Genomic DNA, 21,051 nt, shown 5'->3' with positions numbered 1-21,051 from the left:
AAGTTTTGTAGGCCTGTTTTGACATTTCTTCATCCTTTTAATATACTGCTAGCCCCCAGGCATGGAAGTGGTCCAGGCCTCTTGAGCCTTTGGGAGGAAATGGTCTGCATCTTACAGGTGAGGAGGCGGGCTTTCCTTAGGCTCTTGTTTCTGGTGAGTTGCTGACTCCTAGTCTTTTCCCCTCTGCCAGCTGCTCTTCCAAGTGAGGTCAGCAAAAGTTGTGGGACTATTTTTAGTGGCAGATGCAGTGACCTTAGCCCTCCTTCTGGGGCCCTGAGGCTTCTTCCCAGTAGCCCAGGGGTTGTTTTTGAGGTTCCTATAACCCTTGAGGTGTCAGCAGCTTCGTGTTCTATCCTCCTTTGTGGGGCTATTCCCTCCTGCGTCCCCAGGCTGTCAGGGGCCTGGATGTGAGCCCAGTTGCTGTGACATTCCTACCCAGAGGGAAAACCAGCAGCTTCACTGAGGCACACCTGAGTCCATGCCCCTACCGGGGCACTGTAAGTCTGCTTGCATGAATCTCAACAAAGACAAGAACGTCTCTGGCTGTTAAGCCATTTTGGGGGTGGAGAAGACTCCTGGGTCTGCTGTAGGGAGGTTTTCTAACAGAGGCATGATCATCCCTCACATTGTAAGTCCAGCACTGCCAGACACTCTCTAGGGGCAAGTCTCAGTTTCCTCATTGGAAAATGGGAATGGGAATGTCTGTTCTGCCTGCCCCCAGGTCCGTCACAATGATTCAATGATATCATGGATGTAAGCATGTGTTGGAAAGTCCTAGTAAAGTGCAAGGTACTATTTCCATTATAGCATGAGCAGTGTTTTTAAGTTTTTTAATTTACTTTGAGAGAGGGGGAGTGAGAGCACGAACAGGGGAGGGGCAGAGGAAGAGGAAGAGAGAGCGACTCCCAAGCAGGTTCTGTGCTGTCAGCGTAGAGCCCAACGTGGGGCTCGAACTCACAAACCATGAAATGATGACCTGAGCCAAAATCAAGAGTTGAACGCTTAACTGAGCATAAATATTTTTGTTCATGTTTATGCAAATTACAAGAGGGTTTTGAGTAGTGGCGCTGTCTTCCTTCCTGGCAGCTCTCGACACAAGGGTGGTGGTCCGGGCCTAGGGCAGAGAGAACTGCTGCAGTCCTGTCCCACCTTGAGGCCCATGTGCTTCACCCTGCTGTCACTGAGTCATGGGGTCATGGATTTGGCAGGACCAACAATAACAATAGCTCACTTCTCCATGTGTGCATGAAGCCCAGGAATGGCCTTTGGGTGTGGGTGGGCAGGCTGGGGTGGAGGGCAACTAAACCAGCCCTGGATTATTCAGCATGCCAAGCAGGGGTGGTGAGGGGCAGGCCCTGATTTTAAGATATCTTCCTCACCAGACAACAGATTTCTTACTTGGAATTTTATAGTTTCCTGTGTAAATTTGATTATAAATCAAAGAGCAGCTAATTCAGTCAGTAGTCATCTTTGAGCCAGAACACTAGATGAATCGGAGCCTCCCCCTATTTATAAAGCACTCATCCGTTCATGCCTTCATTCTCTTGTTCCCTTGTGTGATAGAGGCAGCTTGGTTGATGGAATGGAAAATGTCATCTTTAGATTTAATTGGAATGGAGTTTGAATTCTGGCTATGCCTCTCAGGGCTGTGACCTCCAGCAAGTGGAGGAACTCTTTAGGACCTCAGTTTCCTCATCCATATAAAAGGTAGGAGATATTCCCCTCACAGGCTTGATCCAGAGGTCAGCACTGATTTGCAGATGGCAACCTGCACCTGGAGTAAGTGGCTGGCAGGCACCCTTTGCCCTCTATCATTGCAACGTTTTATTTATTCTGCAATCAGCAAATGTCTTTCCAGTGCTGCAGATGTCCCCGCCACTGCCCCACTCAGGTTCCACCTCCAGCCCCGGGCACACCTGCCTGACTTCTTAATGTGGGCCCGCAGCAATTCCCAGGAAAGCCTTCTCTGCCGTGGGAGCCACTTGGCCCACCTTGCCTGACAGTCCATCAGGCCTGAAGGACCGGGGCACTATTGTCCCCTGGAAGTAGTCCTCACGTAAAGATAGGTGGGAGTTAGGATTTGTACACCCTTCAGGGGCAATATCTCCGAGGCTCCCAGAATTCCAGGCAGGACTGAGCTCCAGATGCCCACGGAGGTAACTTGCTTGGTAACGAAACTTCATTGGCTGCCCTCCTTTCCCTGCTTCACCTCCTCCCTCTCCCACCAACGTTTTCAGGGATCATCTCCCAGATAAACTCCTTGCACTTGAATCCTCATCTCAAGGTCACTTCTGGGGGCTGGGAGTGGGGGCAACCTAAAGCAAGTGTCTACTATGTACTAGTAGAGATGTTCAGAGATGAACAGACAGAGTCTCTTCCCTTGGGGAATTCACAGTCTGAGAGGCAAAAATATCCCACCTAATATAGCACAATGACATAGTTAAGAGGTGTTGGGGGATTCCAAGGAAAGAGGCTGAGGGGCATGTGCTTGACACTTCCCAGGGGAGGACAAGCCTGAGCAGAGGCTAAGGGAGTCATTGCAGAGGGCAACCACTGCAGGGCAGGACCAGGTAGGAGGCTGACCTTGCTGCAAGGTGTGGTCTCTGAAAGGATGGCTGAGTGGCAGCACAGGTGTTGGTGGGATTGTGGAAAGAAGGTGAGGTTCCTAAACTCCAAAGTGATTTGTAGTATCTATAGTATGTCTTTGTGGGGTCAGTCTGCGAGGCCGGGCGATGGCCCTCCACTCTGGGAAGTGAGGCAGTCAGGGCTTGGCCAGCCCATCATACGGGCCTCTGAGACTGTGGGGGACAGTGCAGCGGTGGAGCAGGGGGCTGGGAAGGATTTGAACTGGGGCTGCTGCCTCCAGGCTGAAGGCCATTTGGGGAAGACAAGGACTGGTTGGGAACGAAGGATGGACGGTATGATGGCAGAGCAACAGCAGGAAACTGGAACAGGCATGAGGAAAGCTGTGGGCAGGGTAAGGCCCTCCTTGTGCCCCAAGCCTGCTACAACGGTCCATCCATGTGCCTAGAATCACCCCCTGCTTGTGATTTGTCCTGTTAGAACATTAATGGTAACAGTAAACATAGTAGCGGGAAACATGAATTGAACCCTTGCTATATGTGAGGCACTAGATGTGAGGACTTTACATGGATTGCTTCCTGTCGCCCTCAACCTTTTGAGGCAGGTACTAACATTAACTCCACTCTACAGATGAGAAGACTGAGGTTCACATCTTTCCTAAGCTCAGCTTGTGAAATTATTTTTTTTTAACTTTTTTTAAATTTATTTTTGAGACAGAGAGAGACAGAGCATGAACGGGGGAGGGTCAGAGAGGGAGACACAGAATCGGAAGCAGGCTCCAGGCTCTGAGCCATCAGCCCAGAGTCCGACACGGGGCTCGAACTCACAGACCGCGAGATCGTGACCTGGCTGAAGTTGGATGCTTAACCGACTGAGCCACCCAGGCGCCCCTGAAATTATTTTTTTAAACTTAAAAAATTATTCATTTATTTTTGAGAGAGAGAGAGAGAGAGAGAGAGAGAGAGAGACAGAGCGAGTGAGCAGAGCAGGGGCAGAGAGAGAGAGTTAGGATCTAAAGCAGGCTTCAGGCTCCAAGCTGTCAGCACAGATCCTGATGCAAGGCTCAAATTCACGAATCATGAGATCATGAGCTGAGCTGAAGTTGGACGCTCAACTGACTGAGCCACCCAGGTGTTCCTAAGCTTATGAAATTATTAATCCCTTGCATTAGTCAGCTGGGACAGCCACAACAAAGTACTCCAGACCAGGTGGTTTAAACAACAGACATTTATTTCTCAGAGTCCTGGAGCTTGGAAGTCCAAGCTAAAGGTGCCAGCACAGTTGGTTTCTGGTGCCTTTACACTGGGTCCTCACATGGCCTGTTTTCTGTGGGTACAAGCAGGGAGAGAGAGAGATGAGAGATGAAAAGAGAGCACTCTTGATTCTCTTCCCCCCAGTTGTGAGCATTCCAGTCCTATAGGGTCAGGGTCCCACCCCATAAGACCTCATTTAACCATTTTATAAAATTTTTTACACATTTATTCATTTTTGAGAATGAGAGAGACAGAGTTTGAGCAAGAGAGGGGCAGAGAGAGAGGGAGACACAGAATCTGAAGCAGGCTCCAGGCTCTGAGCTGTCAGCACAGAGCCCAAAACGAGGCTCAAAATCACAGATCGTGAGATCATGACCTGAGCTGAAGTCAGATGCTTAACCAACTGAGCCATCCAGGTGCCCCTCATTTAACCTTTATTGCATCCTTATAGATATTATCCTCAAGTACAATCACATTGCGCATTAGGACTTTAATATACAAATTCGGGTGGGGAACAACACAACTCAGTCCATAAAATCCACTAACATTTTATCATTTACAAATGTATTTTGTGTCTATATATCTTAAATTTCCATCCCAGGACTACAGTTTTGGTATAGTATCTCTTTGTAAAGCTATTCACTGACAAAAGTTCAGCCAGGCCTGTGGACTCCCAAGGCAGCACTCTGGGCACTTCTAGATGCCCATTAGTGAGGGGAAGAGAATGGGGCACGAGCTAGTTTGCAGGATTTGGTGCACACTGCCTGCCACTTACCAAGGCCCTGAAGAATGGGTCCTGTGTCCGAGCATTGCAATTGTCCTTTGGAACTTAGCTGGGGCTGCCCCCTTTGCAAGAGTGCTATATTCTCGCTATGGTTTCTTTACTATTCAAGTCAACTGATAGTTGCCATTTATCCTCATGCTTTTGATGGTTTATTTTTCCTGCATTAGAGGTAAGTAGAAAGTAAAATGTTTCTTATAAGTATATTGACACGAGATAAACCCACCTCAAAATTTACAGAACCCAGGGCAAGATTACAAATGGAGGCCCACAGGGGCACCTGGGTGGCTCAGTCAGTTAAGCGTCCGACTTCGGCTCAGGTTCCTGGGTTTAAGCCCCGCATTGGGCTCCGTGCTGACACCTCAGAGCCTGGAGCCTGCTTCACATTCTGTGTCTCCCTCTCTCTCTGCCCCTCTCCTGCCCATGCTCTGTCTCTCAAAAATAAAAGTAAATAAAAGTTAAAAAAACACACACACAATTGTGAGCCCCACAAACCATATGTTTAAATACATATGCAAATAAAACATAGCTGTAAAATAGAGTCTATTCTGTTTTCTGGCCTTGACAATGTACTTCCATAGCAACCTGGGAAGCCAGTTCAAATGTAGAATTCTTGGACTCTTGTATAAAGACACAGGGCATGCTCCACAACTGGTTCATTCTCTGGGTCACTGATCTGAGTATATATCCTAGCAGTGGGCTTAGAGCCATTCAGAATTCCCAGGTCTGGGGAGCTGGAGCATCATCTGGAAAGTTTAGGGCAGGATTATTGGCTACCAGTAGACATGAACCCTCTTTCCTTGGGGAGTGCAGGAGGTGCCAGAGGATGGCTGGCCCCCAGAAGCCTAGGTGGGTAAAGAGGTGTGCAGGCAGTACCCAACCCAGATATAGGGCAAGACACCTGCTGAAAATCAGGGTGTCTGTAAACCTATAGTATATAGATATAGATAGATAGATGATTAGATATAGATATAGATATATAGATATAGATATAGATAGAGATAGATCTATATAGATATATAGATATATATATAGATATATATAGATATATCTATGTAGATAGATATATCTACGTAGATATATATGTTTGACAAAGATATATATATCTTTGTGTTTAGCATGCAGATTTGTCTTTTGCTGAAATAATATAGCATAGAACTAAATCTTATTAAATATCTAGCATCCACTTGCCCTTGTGTTTCCATTCATTTTGGACTTTTGTCTGGTTCCACTCATGTTCTGGCTCTGTGAGCATGAGAAGGTTTCTGGCAAAAACCATAAGGGTGAAATTTGCCTGAGGCTGTGTGCCTCCAAAATCTCTCATCCTTCTTTAGATGTTGGTCAGAAGAGGCCAACAATTAAGACTGTTTTGAGTCAATTAGGGAAAATAGAACTGGACGGGGTATTGCTAACTTTGTTGGGTGTGATACTGGTATTCTGGGGATGTTTGAAAAAACAAACCTTAATGATTAGAGAAACATACTCAAGAATTTAAAGGTGAAATACGTCTGCCGGAATGCTTTAAAAATTACTCTGAGAACAACAAAACAAACAAACAAACAAAAGGTGTGTGTAGGGGGATATAGACAGGAAAAAAAAAAGGTCAAGAGGCAGACCATGATAGAAGCTGGCCTATCAGTGTGTGGGACCATTTTATTGTTCTACTTTTGCGTGAGTAAACATTTCTCATAATAAAGAAGTTAAACATAAGAACAAAATGGTATCCTGGAGAGCTGATGGAGCTCTGGCTGCAGGCGAAGCAGCTGTTCCTTAAGAATGGCTGGTCTTCACACACCCTTTACAGATGGGATCCTCAAGCCCCCATTCCTCCTGGGTGGTTTCACAGCCCTAAACTCGGTTTCCTTCTTTGTAAACTAGGCCTCAGCATATGACCTCCCCGCAAGGGCTGTTGCCAGCATTGAGCATTGACTGCAACAAAGGAGGAGAGGAGCTTGGCACTCTCAGGAAGTGTTCAGTTTTACCCAGCCTGGAAATGACTTCTGGCTACACTTGTCCCCACCACAAAGTCCAAACTCCTGGGCCCGGGGGTGGAGTCTGCGAGGCCCTGCTTTCCAGCGAAGTGGGGGTCAGACACCGCGACCTTGCAGCGGGGGCACCCGGGGCCCGCCTCCCTCGGGCCCTGGGCGTCAGGGCCCTGCCTCCAGAGCCGGCTCTGCCCAAGGCCCCGCCTAGGCCCGCCTTCGCCATGTTCTGCGGTGGCTGGGTATGGTGGCCTGAAGATCCGGCGTTCCCTGTTTCCTCCCTCATTGAGCCCTCCCCTTGGCCCGCGCGCCTTCTGCTCGCCTCTTGCGCGCTGCTGCCCGGGAGGGGATCGGGTAAACATGGCGCTGCGCCCCAAGCGGGCCTGGGCAGGGGTGCGGGAAGTCTGGGGTAAAGCGGCGATGGAGTCCAAAGGGGGCGGTCTGGGTGGGTGGACATGTCACACTGAGGAGGCCCGGCCCTGGGGAAGCGCTGGGGTTGGGGCGCGGAGTGGGGGATGAGCAGTAGAGGAAGTAAACCCAGGGCCTTTGGAGGGGGACCTCGGGACGGGGTGGGGCACACCTGGAAAGTCCGGGGCCTGGGCAACGCAGAAGAGGACGTGAACCCAGAGCGGGGGGAGTCCGGTGGGAGGCCAGGGGCCTGCAAGAAGGCGAAAATAAGGGAAAACGGGAAGGGGAAAGAGAAAGTGGTCCCAGAGGGGCCTTGGGCAGAGGGGGCGCCTGGGAAGGTATCCAGGTAAGGGCCCAGGGCAGGGTCCTGGATGACGGACCTGGGATGGAGGGAGACAAACCCAGGGTCCAAGGCGGGTTTGATGCCCGGGGCGGGGGGGGGGGGGGGGGGGGGCGGAATCCAGACTGAGGGTTGGGCAAGTCTTCACGTATTTCTGAGGCTCTCTCTCCTGCATATCCAGTATCTTGGCTTACTAGGCCTGCTGTCCCCCACCTACTTATCAGAAACTACCCAGGTGGGTATTCCAGCTGATTCTGATGCAGCTATATTTTAAGAGGCACTGGTCTGAAACATTAGAGCTTTGAGGGATTTAAAGTGGGAGAACCAGCCAGGTGCCCTGTGATGCAAGTGCATTATTAACATTTAATCTTCACAGCCTTGTGAAGTTGGTGCTCTTGTCCCCATTTAACAGATGAGGCACAGAAATTTCACTTTTCCAAGGACCAGCATCTAGGAAGAGGAAGAGCTGGGATTCAGACCCTCAGGGCAGACTCCAGGGTGCTCCCACTGAACCAGGTCTCCTATAAAACTACCAGAGGTAGTTTGGCCTCACAGCAGGTAGTGGGCAGCTGAGTGGAGCCGATCGGTTCCAGCATTTTGGCTGTGCAGTGAAGAGTTAGGACTGGCCTTGTCTCTTGCCTTGGGGTGAGCACTAGTTTGTATGAGGTCCCGGTGACCAGGTCTCAGACCTGGTGTGTTGGCCCCAGGGTGCCCAAAGGCCCTAGATTCAAGGCCAGCTTCTCCCTGACTCACGGGGAGGCTCCGCATCAGTGTCCTCCTCAGTCTGATGGGTACAGACTCCCCAGGAGGCATCTGCAAGAGCAATGACCTTACAGATTCCTGTGACTGGCAGCCAGGTGGGCCCAGGTCCCCCTGCCCAGCCCTTCTCAAGGCCTGCGCCCGAGGAAGGGGCTCCAAGCACACGGGCTGTGCAGGGCTCTCACTCCACACTCTGACACCTTGGCAGGGTCTGACACCTTAGTACTTCTTTGTTGTGGGGGCCTGTCCTGGGGCACCGCCTCCATATTGTGTCCTCTGGGGGAAAGGCTGGGTGGGAACCTCTGCCCTGGAGTCAGTGCCACCTCCCCAGGTCTCCCCCTCTCTGGGGGCTACAGGACAGGGTTTTCCTGCATCCACAGCCCACTCTCCCGACAGAGGCCGCCTTCACCAGCAGGCCTGTCCTTCAGGACCTGGTGTGTTCATCTGTACTCATTTCTGTCGATGCAAATGACATCTGAACACATTCTCCTTCTGACACACCCCCATGTTCTCAAGGAAGCTGAGTGCCCTTGACTACCATCCACAGGGTTGTGAGGTCCCTGCTGGGGGATCACGGAGGCCCCACACTGTAAGGGGCACAGGGTAGGTGGGAACGCCTGATGGGTGCTGACCACACTGGGCCTCTGGTGCACATTTGATGAGCTTAGAGGGCATTCTTCAGTGTGCTTCCCTCACACAAGTTTCTTCTGGAACTGTTCTGTGTGGTCCCCATAGCTCTGCCCTACACCTTGAGAGGAGGCCTCTTTCTTAGCAGTCAGGGAACCCTTCAGTTTAGCTCAGCTGCTGGCACTTGCCTCCTGGTGCCTACCTGGTTTCTTGGCATATTTAGAAACTCATTTGTATTCTATCTGAATCCAACCGCCATGAGTGAGTCATCCAGAGGGTTTCACTCATTTTGGGAGGAGAGAACGAAGCTTTGTGGTTCATGCTTCTCTAATTGTCTAGTGTTTGTAAACGCTTTTGGGCCTCTTTATTTTTTTTAATGTTTATTTTTGAGAGAGAGAGACAGATGGAGCATGAGCAGGGGAGGGGCAAAGAGGGAGGGAGACACAGAATGTGAAGCAGGCTCCAGGCTCTGAGCCTTCAGCACAGAGCCTGACATGGGGCTTGAACCCATGGCTGTGAGACCATGACCTGAGCCGAAGTCAGACACTTAGCATACTGAGCTACCCAGGCTCCCCATTGGGCCTCTTTTTAATTGGTTATCTTGTCTGATCTGTGCCCTTCAGCTGGTGAGCCTTCCAGCTCCCTGGTTATCCTGTGACTGTGGTGATGGGTGATTTCTCCTCCCCTTCCTCTGGTTCCTGCTTTTTCCAGCGCTCTTGACTTTTCCACTCCTTCCTGCTTACATGCGTGAGTCTTCCTGAAGTGAAGCAGTTGTGATTAAGTTGTCAAAAGCAGTTGACTAAAGTCAACAAAGGAAGGATTCTCTGGTAGGCTGTATCTCATCCTTTGTTGATTTTAATTAGTGAATGATTTTGTCTGCTGATTTATTTTGTTCATTATTGGCTTTATACATTTTGTATCAACTTTTCTGTTTTGATATCATAATGAACTCATGGTCCTTTGCAGACTCAACTTGTGAAGTGGTAACTATACTGTATTATTATTAGATGCTGAAGTTGTCACCGATTGACAGTGGTAGTCTGTTTACAATTTTGTTCCTTTGTCATTTTAGTCCCTCCTCTGACACCTTTGAAAGCATCTTATTTTCTAGCAACACCACAGTGTTCCAGAGCCGTCTCAATTTTTCTCCTGCCCCAAGTTATGGGATTCATTGTCCTCCAAGAGTCCTGTTTTGAGTATTAGACATGAAAATCTGAGTGCAGAGATAGATGGCCCCCAGGCTAGGGGAACATGTTGTTGCTTTGGACTACTTTTAGAAGTGTCAGAGCCAGAAAATACATCTTGTTTTAAGGTTAGAGTTCACATGGACTTCCAGCGGTTTGATGCTCTGTAGCCAACTATCTTTGAAGTACATAGTGTCATGTGCAGCTAAGATTTTTCTCCCACATTGGCAGTCCTAAGCTCAGCACCATCTCTCACCCCCAGAGGAGGGCAGCTAAACTGTAAATGAAATCACAGAGCTGGAACATTGTCAGTTATCTTTTGATGCATAACAAAGTACTGCCAAACCTAGGGACTTAAACAGACAGTGATTTATCATTTCTCAATGTTCTGTGGATTGCTGGGGTGTATCTTTGGCTTCATGGGGGTCATCTGGCATCACTCAGGGGCCCTGATCCCTTTATAGTGGGGGAAGCAACAGAGTTGTCTTTTGAAAACATAAACAGTCACTCTGAGGAAGAAGCATGTACTCCTTGCTCTGCCTGTAAGACCCTACATGACTGGCTGCCTTGTCCTCCTTTCCTGCCATCCTCTTGTATCTACATACCCCAGACTTGTTGGCCTCTTTGCCTTTCCTTCCTTGGAAGCACCAAATTTGCCCTACCTCAGTGCCTCTGTACTCGCTGTTGTCTGCTTGCAGGGCTCCTCCCCTAGATCTTTGCACAGTTGGCTTTTTTTTTTTAAGTTTTATTTATGTATTTTTTAGTCATTGCTACCCCCAGTGTGAGGCTCAAACTTGCAACTCCTAGATCAAGAGCTGCATGCTTTTCTGACTGAGCCAGCCAGGCACCCCTGCACAGTGGAAATTTTTTTATACTTAGGGTTCATTAAAATGTCACCCTCTCTTCTTGAGTCTTTGATCCTCCATCCACACCCTACCCTACACTTTCCCAGGATAGTCCCTGTCAATTCACAGTATTTAATTTATCTTTTTCACTTGTTCTCTTGTTTATTTCTGTCTCTGCCTCTAGAATACAAATTTCCTGAGAGCAGGACTTTATCTGTCTTGCTTTCCACTGCATTCTTGGTGCCTAGAAAACTCCTTGCATAAAAGGAAGGAACAAAACATTTGTTGAATGGATGATAAATCATTCATGCACCAAAGGAGGAGAGGGATGAATAGGTGGAGCACAGAGGATTTTTAGGGCAGTATAACTACTCTGTGTGATATAATGATGGATGCATGTCATTCTACATTTGTCCAAACCCATCGACTGTACAACACAGGAATGACCCCTACTGTAAACTGGACTTGGGGTGATCATGATGTGCCAGTGTGGGTTCATCAGTTGTAACATGCTCCTGTCTCGTGTGGGATGTTGGGGGCAGGGGTATATGGGAATTCTGTGTACAGTCCTCTCAATTTCTCTGCGAACCTAAGACTGCTCTAAAAAATAAAGGTTTTTTTTTTCTTTTTTTTTTTAATAGTGCACATCCATTGGGAAGAAGTCTGAACAATATAGACTTACATATAAAGTCCAGAGGATTATATCCATACCTTCTGTACCCCAAGCCCTTTCTGTTTATATCCGCGCCTCTTGTGTTGACTGGCTGGGTGGCTGTGATGCCTTTCATGGGAAAGATGAGATTAAGAGGTGGAATGGGGAAACTGCAAGCTCTGTGTTAGACCAAGGGTGCCTGAAATGACTCTCAGACCGCTGAGTGGGAAGTTGGCTCTCCGTGTCTGGATCCTGGGCTGAGGGCTGAGCTGGGAGACGTGATTGGGAGGTAGTAGCAGCATATCATTGTTACTTCAGGCTATGGGACTGGGGGAGGTCCACACACAGGCTGTAGACAGAAGACAAGTGAGGAGAGTCTGGAGTGTCAGCGTTAGAGATCAGAGGAAGAAGCCACACCAGGAAAAGAGACAGGACACCCGTGGAGTAGGACAAAATGAGGCATGCATGGAAACCTGGGAAGGGCTGCCAGATAAAACACGGAATTTGAGAGAAACAGTGACTCACTTTTCAGCATAACTATGTCCCATTTTACCTGCAAAATCTGGCAACCCTAAGCTGGAAGAAGAATGGTGTGACATCATATCAGCCTTTCCACAGTGATGCTACAGGCCAGGAATGCCTGCTGGTACTATACTACTTGTAGTGATCCCCTTGCGGGTTCCCCTCCTGGAGCCATTGTTGAAGTTGGATCAGCCTTTGTGGTTCTTGTTATATTATTGCAGGAAGTGCCTTAGCACAGTCATCAGGGAACTTTGGAGAACAAGATTTATTACTCACAGGTCCTGGAAGGTCCATGGCATGCCCGAGGGCCACACAGCCACACAGTGCAGTCTAAGGTAGAGAGAGAGGGAGGGTGTGTGGGTCTGGAGCTCTGCACTTATTGGGACAGGATAACTAGGGTTTCATGGGTTCACTGATTATCGGATGGCTTAAAACATGAGAGCAAGAAGTTGGATAAGGGAAGGGAGCAGCAGAGTCACTCAAGCAGTCAGTGATCTAGATTACCCAGGACTTGCTAAAAGGGGAGCTTCATGGGTTGGGGTGACCTTCTGGGATTGATTTGCTAGGAGCTGCCTTTGAAATGGATGCCTCAGCAATCAAAGGCTTCTTGACATGCACACACTAGGAGCCCAGGAGAAGCAAAATCAGTCCCAGCACCATTAACCTAACCTTTATTGTAGAGTGCTGAACACAGGAAGGCTCCAGAAGAGCCTTTTAACAAGGGGGAGGTGGGCAGAATGTTTTAAGGGCTTTAGGGGGAAGGTATTTGTCAGAGTTCCTGTAGATGTAGCAGGAAGGGGGCAGCACCAGTGTGGCCATTTTCGGAAATGAGAGCAGGGCGTCATTCTTGATGGTCAGCAGCTCTTCTGTGCAGGCTGGACTGGACTTTATCAGGAGGGAGGAGAAGGGATGAAAAAAGAGCAGGGGCTAAAGCCACATGCAGGAGGGGTGGGGGGCACACTGCGGGGACAAGGATGTGGGGAGGCCACGGTGGGCAAGTCTCAAGTCCTTGAGTCTCTCATGCCCTAGTGAATCTGGCTGAGACGTTGGGCACACTGAGGTCTGCGGGGATTGTTTGGCATTGTGCAGGTGACCTCTGGTCTTGGCAAGGGCCACGTGTGCAGGAAGGAGCCAAATGGGTGTTGAGCACAGAGGCAAGGACATAGAGACAGTATGGACATGTCTCTTTCATTGTGCCCTGAAAGGGAGGAGAGAAATAGGGTACAAGCTAGAGGATGGCTTAGGGTCCAGGGAACTTATTTGAGAGACAGATTCTCGTGCAAGGTCCTATTGTTGGAGGATCCCACAGAGGGAGTGCGGAGAAACTGAAAAGGCAGGAAAGGAGACCCTTGCTAGTGCTAGTTCTTGAGAAGGCCAAGGTGGGCTCCAGGGCCCAGGGGAGAGGCAGTGATAGCCCTTCTCAGGATTTTTGAGCATAAAGGATATGAAGGGCTGCTGCATGGGTCCCTGGGTAGCTGTGTCTATTTTTTTTTTTTTTAAAGAGATTAAGTATCTGGCACTGCAGGGACCCAGGGACTGCCCCCTCCCCAACCCTATTCTACTAAGCATCCTTTCTCCCCTTGGGTTTGAAGGGAGCCACATAGGATAGCAGAATGGGGACCTGAGACCCTATTGATTGTTCTGTATGTGGCTCCGGATGAGGTTTTGGGGTGATAGTGGGATTCAAGGGATCCAGAGCCAACGGCCAAGAAAGAATTCTTGAAGATGTCTTTGGTGCAAAAAGGTGATTTTATTGAAGCACGAGGACAGGACCCATGGGTAGGAAGAGCTGCCTGGGACCATTAGGAGAGACTGGGGGAGGTAAAGTCCAGGGGAAGTTTCCAGTGAGATTTTCATATGCCAAAGAAGACTCATAGGATACCAGAGGCCTAGCCATTGTCGAGCTAAGCTGGTTTTTCCCTGTAGCAAAGCATTAGCTCCAAAGAGTTCCTGGAGAAACGTTTTATTCTGCCAGCCTCAAGTAATTGTCAGTGGGCTGCAGGTTATTAGGAAATTTAGTTCTATATGCCATTTCCTTCCGCCTTTGTTTCCCACATCAGCTCCCAGTGGTGGTAGGACTGGGACTCTTCCCCTCCCCCCCCCCCAGCACCATTACCTGCCTCCCCACTGTGGCCAGGCCTCCTATGTGTGCCTGACTCAGTTTACCACTGTTGCTGCACAGCTTGTGGTGAATTTAAAAAGAATGGTTGGTTCACCTCAAGGTTCAGGCTCAGAGGGTCTAGGGCAAGAAAGCCACTGGGAAGATGGAGTGTGGGCCTCAGTCCGAATGAATGACCTGGGCCTGGACCAACGAGGTAAGGGTGACTTCTGTAGGGGAAGGACCAGGGCAGGAGCCAGGGTGGTACCTCTGTAGCAAGAAGAGCAGACATTTCCTGTTTTGCTGCTGGGCTGCTGTAAAGCCTTTAGGAGGGGGGAACTCATGGTGTAATATGTAATTTCCATCTTCTTTTTTTTTTGTAGTTTATTGCTTTTTTAAGCTGAGCAAAGCCTGCCTTCACCCAGGTTCTGTAGCCTTGTGTGTGTGGACTGTTCTACCTTCAGTCGTGTCCCCAAAGATGTGAGGCTTCTCCTGTGTCCTCCTTACTCATTGCTCACAGCTCAGGCTGTCCTCACAGGCCCAGCATCTCTGTTGACTTAATAAAATTGCTGTACTCAGTGCAGGGCCCCTGGTCCCTTGCCAATGGGGGTCTGGGGCTGGTGGCCTTGGGCTGGCTAGGAGTTAAAACATGTAGCGACTTGTCCCTGCTGTGTTCTTTCCTCTATTCTTCCTCAGTCTATAAATCCTCTGGCAAAAAAGGTTTTACCAACCACTGGGTGAACTATCAAGGATGACATGAGAAATTACATAAAAATTATATCCGTGCTAAAAATAGGGGTGGACAGATGTATACATTTTATTAAATAAAACAACCCAGTATCTAGGACATTGATTAAAAAAAATAGCACGTGTGTGTGTGTGTGTGTGTGTGTGTACACATTGGAAGGATATACACTAGATTTAGCATTAGTTATTTGGGGGCAGTAAAATTGTCAGTGATTTAAACATCCTTATTTACATCTTTATGTTGTCTAAATTATATTTCTTATTAACACATTACTTTTGTGTTAAAAAGCAATCGGTTTGTTTTGTTTTGTTTTGTTTTGTTTTGTTTGGAAAGGGATGGTTCTTCAAGAGTAGAATAGATGGATTGTGGTTCTACAGCATAGCTGAATGCAAGAATCTTCATGTCAGGTAAAAGACACCACACCTGAAGAATAAGTGGAATGTGACTATTGATCTAAATTGCAATGTAAGCACAACACTGTTATTTAGGGCTGTATTCTTAGTTGGTAACACTAAATAAGGATGATACAGAAACTGAGGAGTGATTCTCTCCAGAGTTTGGACAGTCGCCCCTGTGATAAGGAATAAAGGTTATTGTTAGGGGCTCAGAGAGTTTGGGAAGCTGCTAGTGTTCTGTTTCTTTACCTATTCCATAAATAATTCATGAATTTTTTTATTTATTTGTAAATCACATACCATCAAATTTGCCCCTTCAAAATGTATAATTCAGGAGAACAGAAGACACACGTTCACACAAAACCTGCATATGTTCTATGTTCATGTAATAGCCAAAAAGTAAAAAAAGTTCATGACATGGTGAATGGATAAACCAAATGTGTTCTATCCATACAGTGGAATATTATTTGGCCATAAAAAGGAGCGAAGTACTCATTGATGTAACAACATCAGTGAACCTGGAAAACATTATGCTAAGTGGTGTCTTTTTGACTTGTATTTTCCTAACAACTGATGTTGAGCATCTTTTAATGTGCTTATTGGCCATTCTACTCCTTTGCCAGTTTTTAAATTGGATTTATTGTTGAGTTGTAAGTATTCTTTATAAATTTGGGATACTAGATGCTTATCAGATTACATGGCAAATATTCTCTCTCTTTATGTGGATTGTCTTTTTACTTTATTGATAGTGTCCCACAAAACTTAAATTTTGATGAAGTCCAATTTATTTAATTTTTCTTTGGTTGCTTTTACTTTAGATATCGTGTCTAAGAAACCATTACCTAATCCAAAGTCACTAAAACTTATACCTACGTTTTCTTTTAAATGTTTTATAGTTTTAGCTGTTAGGTTTAGGGCTTTGGGCCATTTTGTGTTAGTTTTTGTATATGGTTTGAGGTAGGAGTCTAAACACATGATTTTGCATGTGGATATCCAGTTATTTTGGCACCATTTTTGAAGAGGCTCTTCTCTTCCCATTAAATAGCCTTGGCATCCTGGCTGAAAATCAATTGAACACAGGTGCATGGGTTTATTTGTGGATTCTCAACTCTATTTCATTTATCTATATTTTGATTTTTTTTTTAACGTTTATTTATTTTTGAGACAGAGAGAGACAGAGCATGAACGGGGGAGGGTCAGAGAGAGAGGGAGACACAGAATCTGAAACAGGCTCCAGGCTCTGAGCGGTCAGCACAGAGCCTGACGCGGGGCTCGAACTCACGGACCGTGAGATCATGACCTGAGCCGAAGTCGGCCGCTTAACCGACTGAGCCACCCAGGCGCCTCATCTATATTTTGATTTTAATACCAGTACTATACTGTCTTGATTATTGTAGCTTTATAGTAAGTTTTGAAATCAGGAAGTATATTCTTTTTTTCAAGATTGTTTAAAATTCTGGCTCTCTTGCATTTCCGTATGGATTTTAGGATTAGCTTGTCATTTTTGTGAAAAAGATGAATATAATTTTGTAGGAACGCATTGGATTTGTAGATCAGTTTGAGAAATATCACCATCTTAACAATATAAGTCTTTCAGTCCATGAGCACAAGATATCTTTTCATTTTATTAGGTTTCTCAAAATTCCTTTCAATCGTGCTTTATAGTTTTCAGGGTAAAAGTTTTTATACTTTTTTTTGGTTACCTTTATCCTTTAAGTATTTTATTCTTTTTGATGCTATTGCAGATGCAGTTTTCTTAGTTTATTAGATTGTTCATTGCTAGTGTATAGAAATAAAACTGACTTTTAAAAAATTGATCTTGTATCCTACAGCCTTGCTGAAGTTGTATGTGTGTGTGTGTATTCTTCAGAATGTTCTATGTACAAGATCATGTCATCTGTAAACAGAGTTAGTTTTACTTCTTCCATTCCAATTTGGATGCTTTTTATTTCATTTCTTGCCTGATTGTGCTGGATACGACTTCAAGTACAATGTCATAAGACAGGAGTGGCAAAAACAGGTATCCTTGTCTTGTGCCTCATGTTAAGGGGGATGCTTTCAATCTTTCACCATTAAGTTTGTTAACCGAGGGTTTCTCATAAACTTTATCAGATTGAAATAATTCCCTTAAATTCCTAGTGATTTTTTTTAGTGTTTATGAAAGTGTTGGATATTGCTGAATGCTCTTCTGATCTATTAAGTGAATCATGTTTTTTTTTTCTTTCTCCATTCAATTAATATGGTGTAATACATTGATTTTCACAAATTGAACCGACTTTGCATTCCTGAGATAAATCCCACTTGGTCATGTTGTATAAGACTTTTTATATGCCACATAAATCACTTTGTTAGTATTTTGTTGAGGAGTTTTGTGTGTATATTTATAAGGCTCTTATACTGGTCTGTAGTTTTCTTAGGTTGGCTCTGTCTGATTTTGGTATCAGGCAAATGTTCCCACTTCATCAGTTTCTTTGGGAGTGTGTGAAGGATGGTGTTAATTCTTTTTTAAATGCTTGGTAAATTTCATCAGTGAAGCCATCTGGTCTTGGACTTTGTGGGGGAATTTTTTGTATTGCTAATTCAATCTTGTAATTGTTACAGGTCTCTTAATTTTTTTATTTCTTCTTAATTAGTTTGTTAGTGTGTTTTTAGGAATTTATCCATCTCATCTAGGTTTTCTAACGTCTTGGCATACAATTGTTCATAGTATTCCCTCATTGTTGTTTTTATATTAGGTGAATGTGATAACCACTACACTACAGAAACAATTCTTTTTATATTTGTAAGTTCAGAAGTAGTGTTCCCTCTTAAATATTTACATCCTCGCTCTTTCTTGGTCAGTTTTAGCTAAAGGTTTGTGTATTTTGTCAATCTTTCCAGAGACCCAACTGTTGGTTTTGTTGATTTTCTCTATGGTTTTTTCTATTCTCTATTCCATTTATTACCACTCTAATCTTTATTGCTTCCCAGCCTCTACTTTTTTTGTGTTAGTTTAGTCTTCTTTCTCATTTTTCTTAAGGTGAAAGATCAATTTATTAATATAAGCTTCTCTCTTTTATTTTTTGCTTTTTCATATAGAAAGTTTAAGCACTGTATTCCCAGCATCCCATAAATTTTGGTATGCTATATTTTCATTTTAATTCGTCCCCAAAATTTTATGATTCCCTCGTGATTTCTTCTTTGACCCTTTAGTTATTTGGGTGTGTTGTTTACACAAATTTGTGAATTTCCCAAATTTTCTTTTATTTATTTGTAATTTTTTTGCATTTTGTGTGTTTTTTATATGATGTGTGGTTATCCTAGTGAATGTTCTGTATACATTGAAAATAATGTCTATTCTGCTATTGTTGGGTGGAATGTTCTATGCATGTATGATCTAATTTTTTTATAGTGTTCAAGTCTTCCCTTTTTTGTCGATCTTCTGATTGTTCAGTAGATTATTGAAAGTAGAGTATTGAAGTCTTCTATTGTTATAGAATTGTATTTCTCTCTCTCCAATTCTGTCAGGTTTTGCTTCATGTATTTTGTAGCTATATTGTAGGTGTATATAATTGTTATGTTTTTTGATAATTATTGATGCATTTACCATTATCAAATGCCCTTCTTTATCTGTAGTAACGATTTTGTTTTAATGTCTGTTTGTCTGATGCTAGGAAAGTCACTCCCCCCCCCCCTTTTTTTGGTTACTGTTTGCATGGTGTATGTTTTAAAAACCTTTTTACCTTCAACCAATCCATTTATATTTAGTGTAATTACTGATAAGATAGCATCCTGACATTTTGCCATTTGTTTTCTATATCTTATGGTTTCGTTCTGTTCCTCTATCCTTCATTACTATCTTCTTTTGTATTAGGTGGATATTTTCTAATGTATCATTTTTATTCCATTGTTGTTTTAAAAATATATATATTTTAGTTATTTTCTTAGTGATTGCTCTGAGGATTACAATTCCTTCCTTAGATAACATTGTAATTTAAATTAATAGCAACTTAATTTCACTAGTATATGAAACTTTGCTCCTATATAGCTCTGTTCTCTCCTACTTTGTGCTCCTCCTGTCATACAAATTACATTTGTGTATATTGTGTACCTATATATAGTGATTTATAATTACTGAATTATGCAGTTGTCTTTAAGTTGGATAAGAGAAAATAGAGTTACAATGCATTTATACATTTTTTTAAATTTGCCTATGTAGTTACCTTTACTAGTGTTCTTTATTTTTTATATGAATTTAAAGTACTATCTAGGTCCTTTCATTTCAGTCTCATGGTCTTTCTTTGGTGTTTCTTGTAGGGCAGGTGTGCTAGTGGCACATTCTCTTGGTTTTTGCTCATTTGGGAATCTCTTAATTTGTCCTTCATTTTTGAAGGATCCTTTTTCTGCTTTTCAGAACTGCTGGTGGAAGGTCTTATTCTTTCAGCACTTTGAACATGTCATCCCACTGCCTCTGTCCTCCATGGATTCCGATGTGAAGTAAGCTGTTAATCTTCCTGAGGAGTCCTTGTGCATGAAGAGTTGCTTCTCCCTGCTTTCAAGATTTTCTGTCTGTCTTTGACTTTTGGAAGATTGATAATGGTGTGTCTTGCGGTGGATCTCTTGTAATTTGTGCTCTTATATTCTACTTGTGATTTGTTGAGCTTCTTGAATATGGAAGTTTGATCGTATTTGGAAAGCTTTTGTGCATTATGTCTTCAAATATTCTTTTGGACCCCTTTATTTTTTCATCCCTGAGACTCCCGTTATACGTGCTTGTGTGCTTGATGCTGTCCCAAGGGCCCTGAGGACTTGTTCATTTTTCTTCATTCTGTTTTCTTTCTTTTCTTCAGATTGGATAATTTCTGTTGACTTAGCTTTCAGTTCAGTTGTTCTTTATTCTCCCTGCTCAGATCAGCCATTGCACTCCTCTAGGGCCATTATATTTTACAACTCCAGAATTTTTCTTTGGTTCTTCTTTAAGATAGTTTTTATCTCCTTGATATTCTCCATTTTGGTTAGACTCCATTTTTTTTTTACTTTATCTAGTTCTTCAGGGATGGTTGTTTAAGTTCTTTGAACATGTTACAGAACCAAGCTGGAACACTGGCGGAAAAACCAAGTGGCACTCAGCGGTCTTGGTGGGTTGGAGATTTATTTTACACTAGTGGGCTCAGAGGAGACTGTTTCGCCAAAGGTGTCAGCCCAGAATGCAAGTGGGGAGGGTAATTTATAGCCGACAGCCTCCATATCTGTGGGAGTTTTCACGCGCACAGCAAACAAAGGAAGAAGAAACCGGAGGAGGGGTCTCTAAGCCAGAGACCAGAGTTTGTTTTAGTCCAGTCAGCCATCTTTGGTGTACTTTATCCACTTCTCCAACATTCCCCCCCTTTGATGCCTTTTAAAAAAAATTTTTAGTAGGCATCACCTTTCAATTTTACAGGTTGGTACTCTCAGAAGGCTAAAATATACAGGTTGGTACTCTCGGAACGCTTGGAGTACTTTGGCAAGCAACAGTGTTTTCAATAAAACATACCATGGCATTCAGTATACAGGGGCCAATGGATACAAGTAAAATTATGGAGAGGAGGGGCCCTACCAGGGCAGGAAGCCAGGATGCCCAGTCTGTGAGATCCCATCCTTTCCATTGATTGATATTTTCCTGTTGTCTATGTTGAATTCTTTCCTTGAGTTCCTTAACCTTAGTTGTAACTATTCCTGACTGGTTTACGAAATAGCAACATTCCTCCCCCAGAAAGATACAAGTCCCTCCTTTTTCTGAAGTGAGGAGGTCCAGGGCTCACCTGTTTTAGAGGGTCACTGCTGCCAGAGAGTTTATTTGGCTTTGTAAGGTTACCAGAGAATCTGCCACCTGTTCCATGTCTTCATTTAGCTCTT

At 44.9% G+C, this 21,051-nt stretch overlaps 2 protein-coding genes across 2 annotated transcripts in view; one reads left to right on the top strand and one right to left on the bottom strand.

The window, feature by feature from the left end:
* The window catches only part of LOC101081454 (solute carrier family 41 member 3), an 837,990-nt gene that overhangs the window by 438,352 nt on the left and 378,587 nt on the right, over positions 1–21,051 (bottom strand). The window lies entirely within an intron of this gene.
* The window catches only part of LOC123383806, a 29,264-nt gene continuing 14,500 nt past the window's right edge, over positions 6,288–21,051 (top strand). Inside the window, exon 1 of the mRNA XM_045052066.1 lies at positions 6,288–7,008. Within this exon, the coding sequence (XP_044908001.1) occupies positions 6,506–7,008 (503 nt within the window). The 5' untranslated portion in view covers positions 6,288–6,505. The remainder of the gene's footprint in view (positions 7,009–21,051) is intronic.

This window comes from Felis catus, chromosome A2 (assembly GCF_018350175.1).
Source record: "Felis catus isolate Fca126 chromosome A2, F.catus_Fca126_mat1.0, whole genome shotgun sequence".
Classification (NCBI taxonomy): Eukaryota; Metazoa; Chordata; class Mammalia; order Carnivora; family Felidae; genus Felis; species Felis catus.
This window is presented reverse-complemented; position numbering and strand designations above follow the sequence as displayed.